General features: G+C 53.4%; 1 protein-coding gene across 1 annotated transcript in view; it reads left to right on the forward strand.

The window, feature by feature from the left end:
• dpp3 (dipeptidyl-peptidase 3) overlaps positions 1–7,296 on the forward strand; it is a 59,691-nt gene extending 52,395 nt beyond the window's left edge. The window contains exons 17-18 of the mRNA XM_059955309.1: positions 1,201–1,363; positions 6,573–7,296. Of these exons, the coding sequence (XP_059811292.1) occupies positions 1,201–1,363; positions 6,573–6,718 (309 nt within the window). The 3' untranslated portion in view covers positions 6,719–7,296. The remainder of the gene's footprint in view (positions 1–1,200; positions 1,364–6,572) is intronic.
• The last annotated feature ends 371 nt before the right edge of the window (positions 7,297–7,667 follow it).

Raw genomic sequence — 7,667 nt, forward strand, 5'->3', positions numbered from 1 at the left:
CAATCCTCCTTTCACCTCCCCGCTCCTCTCTCCGTCCTCTCCTCCTTTCACCTCCCCTTCCCATCCCTCCCTGCTCCTCTCTCCCTCCAATCCTCCTTTCACCTCCCCGCTCCTCTCTCCCTCCTCTCCTCCTTTCACCTCCCCATCCCTCCCCGCTCCTCTCTCCCTCCTCTCCTCCTTTCACCTTCCCCTTCCCATCCCTCCCCGCTCCTCTCTCCCTCCTCTCCTCCTTTCACCTCCCCCTTCCCATCCCTCCCCGCTCCTCTCTCCCTCCTCTCCTCCTTTCACCTCCCCATCCCTCCCCGCTCCTCTCTCCCTCCTCTCCTCCTTTCACCTCCCCCTTCCCATCCCTCCCCGCTCCTCTCTCCCTCCTCTCCTCCTTTCACCTCCCCCTTCCCATCCCTCCCCGCTCCTCTCTCCCTCCTCTCCTCCTTTCACCTCCCCATCCCTCCCTGCTCCTCTCTCCCTACTTTCCTCCTTTCACCTCCCCCTTCCCATCCCTCCCCGCTCCTCTCTCCTCCCCCTTCCCATCCCTCCCCGCTCCTCTCTCCCTCCTTTCCTCCTTTCACCTCCCCCTTCCCATCCCTCCCCGCTCCTCTCTCCCTCCTTCTCCTTTCACCTCCCCCTTCCCATCCCTCCCCGCTCCTCTCTCCCTCCTCTCCTCCCTTCACCTCCCCCTTTCACCTCCTACACCCCTTCCGCTCCCTCCTCACCTTCCTCTCTCCCCTCCCCCACCTCCCCTTCCCCACTCCTCCCTCCTCTCCTCCACCTCCCCCTTCCCCTCTACACCCCTTCCACTCCCTCCTCTCATCCCTCCCGTCCCTTGCTTTCCCCTTCCTCTCTCCCTTCTCCGTCTTCCCCCTCCCCACTCCTCTCTCCCTCCCTTCCTCCTTCCGCCTCCCCCTTCCATTTTCTCTCTTTCTCTGCCCCTCCATCTTCCTCCCTCCCCGTCCCTTGCTTTCCCCTCCTCCCCCTCCCTTCCGCTCTCCCCTCGTCCCCTTCCCGCTCCCTTTCCACTCTCCCCTTCCTTCTCCCCATTCCCCTCACCCCTCCCACTCCCCCTTCCCCTCTCTCCCACATCTACCCTCAGTGCCTCCCTCCCTCAGCTCCACTCCCCATTATCTTTGCGATGACCTGGCCGCACCGTTGCTGTGAATTTCTGCCTCCCGCTGACGGCCGCCTCTCCTGCTCCTCCCCCAGGTGTACAAGACGACGGCGGACGTGGAGGCGGGCAGGGCCCTGTACGCCAGGTACTCGGAGGTGACGGACGCCGAGCCACAGAGGTTCCTCACGCTGCGGGAGACAGTGCTGCTCCGCAAGGAAGCTCGCAAGATGTTCGTCCAGGCCAACACTCGGATAGAGGGTAGGCTCGTCCCTCTCCCCACAGGGGGAGGGGGAACTGCATGACATAAACGTTGGGGGAACAGGGATTAATTGCAATCGGTGTGACGGGAGAGTTCCTCTACCGGGAGGGGAGGAGAATGACCTCAAAGTCCTCGGCCGAAACCCGAATCTCAGCACCCTCTGCTCCCTGGCCCTCTTTTAAGGAGAGATTTGGACAAGTCTTGTCCTGCATTTGGGCTGTCAGAGCCTGGGGAGCTGGTGGAGGCAAACTCCCACGAACTACTAAATGCTCGAATAGCCTCTGGCAACCAGGCCCAGCTCCTGGCCTTCGCGTGTGCTTCATCTACTGAGCCCGGCGGAACCGTTTCTACTGACGGGACAAGGGGCAAGGGCGGGTTACTGGCACCTTAAAATCAGCCGCTTCGGGCAGACGGGGCTCGTCAGCCGCAGTTGGCAGCTTGTCTAGGAGAAGGATCTCTGCTGCCGAAGCCTTTGAGGGTAAACCCCGAGGCAGAAATCCGGAGCGGGAGACCCGAAGACTGCGTTGAGTTCAACGCTGGCTGGGCAACTCCTGGTGCCAAACTGCGTCGGTCTCAGCCGTTCCTTCGGATTCATCAGCTGCGTGGGGAGGGAGGGAGGGAGCTACACGGGCAATGGCTTGCTCTCCGTATCACACTGCCCTGGGCACAGCATCCATGGTCAGAGGACAAGTGTCCTGCGCAAGACTCCTTCTGTCCCCTCCCACGTAGTCAGACAGCGGCGGAACAGGCGCTTCAGCCCACATAGCTAAGAGATAGCAGCAGATTTAGGACCCTCAGAGCATCGAGTCAGCTCCGTTTGATCGCCATTTATTTCCCCTCCGAATCCCATTCTTACGCCTTTTCCCCGTACCCTTTCTAATAGGCATCTGTTAGTCTCGTGAAACCATGGATTTGCGCCTTGGAAGGTTTTTCCAGGGCGCAGGCCTGGGCAGGGTTGTGTGGGAGACCGGCAGTTGCCCAAGCTGCAGGCCTTCCCCTCTCCACGCCACCGATGTTGTCCGAGGGAAGGGCACTAGGACCCAAGCAGCTTGGCACCGGTGTCGTCGCAGAGCAACGTGTGGTTAAGTGCCTTGCTCAAGGACACAACACGCTGCCTCAGCTGAGGCTCGAACCAGTGACCTTCAGATCACTGGACCAACACCTTAACCACTTGGCCACGCGCTGTACTCTTTGACACCTTTACTAATTCAAGAACACGTCAGACTGAGCTTTAAATATGCCCAATGCCTTGGCCCCCATAGTCATCTGTGGCAATGAATTCCACTGATTCACCACCCTCTGGCTAAAGAAATTCCTCCTCATCTCCGTTCTAAAAGGGCGTCCCTCTATTCTGAGGCTCTACCACTACGGGAGACATCCTCTCCAATGCAGAGCCAACAAAAAAATATTCATCCCACTCGGAAGCTGTCATGTTTTATTGTTTTACAACATTGAATCACAAGCGGATTTAATTTGGCTTTTCGACACCAATCACCGGAAAAAGATTTCCATGACAAAGTGAATCAGATCTCAATTAGTTACAAATATCAAACACAAAATAATTGACTGTGTAAGTATTCACCCCTTTAATATGACAGACCAATTCATCACTGGCGCAGTCAGTTGGTTTTAGAAGTCACCTAGTTGCGGGGTTCAACTGTGCAGATCTGATAAGACCCATCTGCACAGACTCGAGATGTAAAGGTACTAAGTACTGACTTGAAGGGACTGAGTGTTTGTGCAGTCAATTATCTTGTGTTTTGTATTTGTAATAAATTTAGAGCAATTCGTAGAAATGTGTTTTCACGCGCAAGTCTTTTCCTGTTGAGATGTGTAAAAAAAAAAGGCCAAGTTCAATCTGTAAGAACACGAGAAACGGGCAGGAGTCGGCCATTTGGCCCGTCGAACCTGCTCCGCCATTCAGTAAGATTGTGGCTGATTTCCCCATAACCCTTAATTCCCCTACTGTGCAAAAATCTATCCAACCTTGTCTTAAATATATTTACTGAGGCAGCCTCCACTGCTTCCCTGGGCAGAGAATTCCACAGATTCACCACTCTCTGGGAAAAGCAGTTCCTCCTCATCTCCGTCCTCAATCTACTCCCCCGAATCTCGAGGCTGTGTCCCCTAGTTCTAGTCTCACCTCCCAGTGGAAACAACTTTCCTGCCTCTATCTTATCTATCCTTTACATAGTTTTTCCATCTCATTCTTCTGAATTCCAGTCCCAGGTGACTCAATCTCTCCACATAGTCTAACCCCCTCATCTCTGGAATCAGCCTGGTGAACTGCCACCAAAGCCAGTATATCCTTCCTCGAGTAAGGAGACCAGAACTGCACACAGTACTCCAGGTGCGGCCTCACCAGTACCCTGTACAGTTGCAGCTTGGCCTCCCTGCTCTTCAATTCAATCCCTCTAGCAATGAAGGCCCACATCCCATTTGCCTTCTCGACAGCCTGCTGTACCTGCAAACCAACCTTTTGTGATTCATACACAAACACTCCCAAGTCCCTCTGCCCAGCAGCATGCTGCAATCTTTATCATTTAAATAATACTCTGATCTTCCATTTTCCCTTCCAAAGTGGGTGACCTGGCATTTACCAACATTGTGCTCCATCTGCCAGATCCTTGCCCACTCACTGACCCTATCTATATCTCTCTGCAGACTCTCCGTATGCTCTGCACAATTTGCTTTTCCACTCAATTTAGTATCATCAGCAAACTGAGATCCACTACACTCGGTCCCCTCTTCCAGATCGATAACGTTTATCGTGAACAGTTGCGGGCCCAGCACCGCTCACCACTGATTGACAACCAGAGTAACACCCATCCATCCCAACTCTCTGCTTTCTACTAGTTAACCAATCCTCTATCTAATCACCTCCGGTTTGTTACATAACACCCAATCCAGTATAGCCGATCCCCTGGTAGGTTCACCGACAAACTGCCCTAAAAAGCCACCTTGTAGGCATTCAACAAACTCTCTCTCTCTCCTGAGACCCATTACCAACCTGATTTTCCTCAGTTGACGTGCATTGGCCTTTTGACATGCATTTTCTATTTCCTGTTGTAACCTGTACTCCACCTCCCGGCCACTGTTGGGAGGCCTGTATACAACTGCCATCAGGGTCCTTTTACGCCTGCAGTTTCTTAACTCTAAGCACAAGGATTCAACATCTTCCGACCCCATGACACACCTTTCTACGGATCTGATGCCGTTCTTTACCAGCAGAGCCACTCCACCCTCTCTGCTTACCTTCCTAACCCTCCAATATAACGTGGGTAGCATCCATGCCCCCAATTTACCCCCGTTCGCCTGGGGTGAACCGCCGTCACCCCGCCAATAGTGCAATACTTCAGTGTAAATGCGGTGTAATCCCCCCCCCCCCCAACAGTACATGCTCGCAACACAAACACCAGACAGTACACCAAAGGCGAGGAAATAATTACAACTTTATAGTTATTTCTTAGTGATGGGTTAGTAGAAACAGATAACCTGAAGGTGCCAAATCAGTAAGTTTATCAGTTTGTGCACATAATATTTTAATACGATGGAGCTCACGCCTCCGGTTCCATCCCCAACGACCTTCTGAGCCTTCGGCCACCGTCCGAACCGCCGACGTCCAGTATCCGCTGCCCACTCCTCACTCGCCTCCCGGAAAAGACCGCGAACTCCCGCTCAGCTCACAGATACAAGATAGCACAACAGTTCTCCATTGGTTAGTTCCCCCTCATCTGCAGTCGTAACCCAAACATTCCAGATGCAGAGACCCACTACTGCATTAAATAACAAAACGGAGAAGCCATTTTGTTAGCCTGAACAGTTAACAGCACAGTTGCTGGCACTGAGAGCCCTACACTTGTAACCTTGAACATTCAATACCCAACTACAACCATCCTTCAGCCACAGTTCAATGGCGACCGCAGTCATCATATCCAGCAATCTGTAACATTGCAGCAAGATCGTCCACCTTATTTCTTACACTCCGTGCATTTAGATACAACACCATGAGCACCGTATTTGCTATCCTTTCTGATTCTGCGTCCCTGATTATTTGATACTCAGCCTGTTGGCTGCAGCTAAGTCCCGTCATCTGCCTGCCCTTTCCTGACAGTCTGACTGCATGCTTTTTACCAACCGGCCTATCCTGAGTCCCTTCACTCCGGACATAGCCTAAATGTGAGGTTATCCACTTTGGTGGCAAGAACAGGAAGGCAGATTACTATCTGAATGGTGTCAAGGTAGGAAAAGGGGAAGTACAACGAGATCTAGGTGTCCCTATTCATCAGTCACTGAAGGTAAGCATGCAGGTACAGCAGGCAGTGAAGAAAGCTAATGGCATGTTAACAAGGGGAGTTGAGTACAGGAGCAAAGAGGTCCTTCTGTACAGGGCCCTGGTGAGACCACACCTGGAGTACTGTGTTCAGTTTTGGTCTCCAAGTTTGAGGAAGGGATTGAGGGAGTGCAGCGTAGGTTCACGAGGTTAATTCTCAGGATGGTGGGACTGTCATATGTTGAAAGATTGGAGCGTCTGGGGTTGTATACACTGGAATTTAGAAGGATGAGAGGGGATCTGATTGAAATTAAGGGATTGGACATGCTAGAGGCAGGAAACATGTTCTCGATGTTGGGGGAGTCCAGAACCAGAGGCCACAGTTTAAGAATGAGGGGTAGGCCATTTAGAACGGAGTTGAGGAAAAACTTTTTCACCCAGAGAGTTGTGGATCTGTGGAATGGCAGTGGAGGCCAATTCTCTGGATGCTTTCAAAAAAGAGTTAGATAGTACTCTTAAAGATAGCGGAGTCGAGGGATATGGGGAGAGGGCAGGAACGGGGTACTGATTGTGGATGATCAGCCTTGATCACAGTGAATGGCGGTGCTGGCTCGAAGGGCCGAATGGCCTACTCCTGTACCTACTGTCACTCCGGTTCCAATCCCACCCCCCCGCCAAATTAGTGTAAACCCTCCCCAACAGCTCTAACAAGCCTGCCTGCAAGAATATTGGTCCCCCTTGAGAAGTAGTCAGCAGATCAGGCAGCGTCTGTGGAGGAGAAGGTGAAGTCCAGGTTTTGGTCCAAGACCCTTCATCGGGATCTTTCGGTGGGCTCAGGAAACCGTTCGGCTTTGCTTTCGTCCCGTGAAACAACGTGCTAAATGGGCTCACTCCCTCTCTCTTTCTCTTCCTCCCCTCCCTTTCCCCTACGACAGGAGGGGACGTCCAGCTGCAGAACTACGAGTCCTCGGCAGCAGGGCTGATTCAGTCCTTCGTCGAGCGTTTCGCGGAAGACGGCGAGGAGCTGGAGTCGTGCCTGAGTGATCTCTGCTGCTCTGATTCCAAACACTGGGACTCCTGAAACCGGCCGCCCACCCAGCCTCCCGTCTACCTCTTCCCGGGCAAGACGAGTTTCAAATGACTGTAAATTCTCCCCCCCCCCCCCCCCCCCCCAGTTTAATCCTTTTTTTAAAAAATAAATTTGATTTTGTAGGCAGAATTAGAGCTTCGTACTCCAAAGATCAGTGCCTACAGGATTTGTTTGAGTGAAGTGGGTCTGTAACTGAGTTAACGCAGTGTAGGCAGGTGAGAGCCTCTGCCCTTAACGTCTGCGGTTCGGGGTGCACCCTTTCGAGACTTGAAACAGCGGTGCGCGGTCCCGGCCAGATCGGAGACCGAACCGTGTCCCGGTCATGGTCCCGCTGATGCTAAGGACGACCTTTCAAAACAAGAGCAGGACCTGGTGCGAGACCCGAGGTCCCTGACCTAGTCCCCACAGAAACCCGAGGCCCCCCCCCCCCCCCCCCCGACAACCCGTGCTGTCAGCGGCTCCCTCATGTCCGAGGTACCGGGGTAACCGAGGGCACTGCGGTTATTGTTCTTAAGGCCCAGGGTAACTCGCTGACCCCCTCCCTCTCCACCCCCCCCCCCCCCCCGCCCAAGTTAATCGGAAGTCCTGCTTGCTCTGTCACAGTTGGGTGGCGTAGTCTGGCCGGTGAGGAGCGGGGATTTTTTTTGGGGGGGTGGGGCGGGGATTTTTTTCCTTGTACTACAAATAAAGTGTCCTTCAGACTAATGGTGATGTGTGATATGTCCTGCAGGGAGGGTTTTGGGGTGGGGGGGTGCGTGTGTGTACATACACGTCTACATACACACACACGGTCCAGGATTTTTATATTTTGTTTAGAGATTTTACTTAGTGGGGAGAGGCCCACCCACCGAGCCTCATCATGGGGCAGTTTAGCCTACTGGCTGGCTCGTCTTTGGACCGTGGGAGGAAACCAGAGCACCCGGGGGGGGGAACCCACACG

Source organism: Hypanus sabinus, chromosome 31, assembly GCF_030144855.1.
Source record: "Hypanus sabinus isolate sHypSab1 chromosome 31, sHypSab1.hap1, whole genome shotgun sequence".
NCBI classification, from domain to species: domain Eukaryota; kingdom Metazoa; phylum Chordata; class Chondrichthyes; order Myliobatiformes; family Dasyatidae; genus Hypanus; species Hypanus sabinus.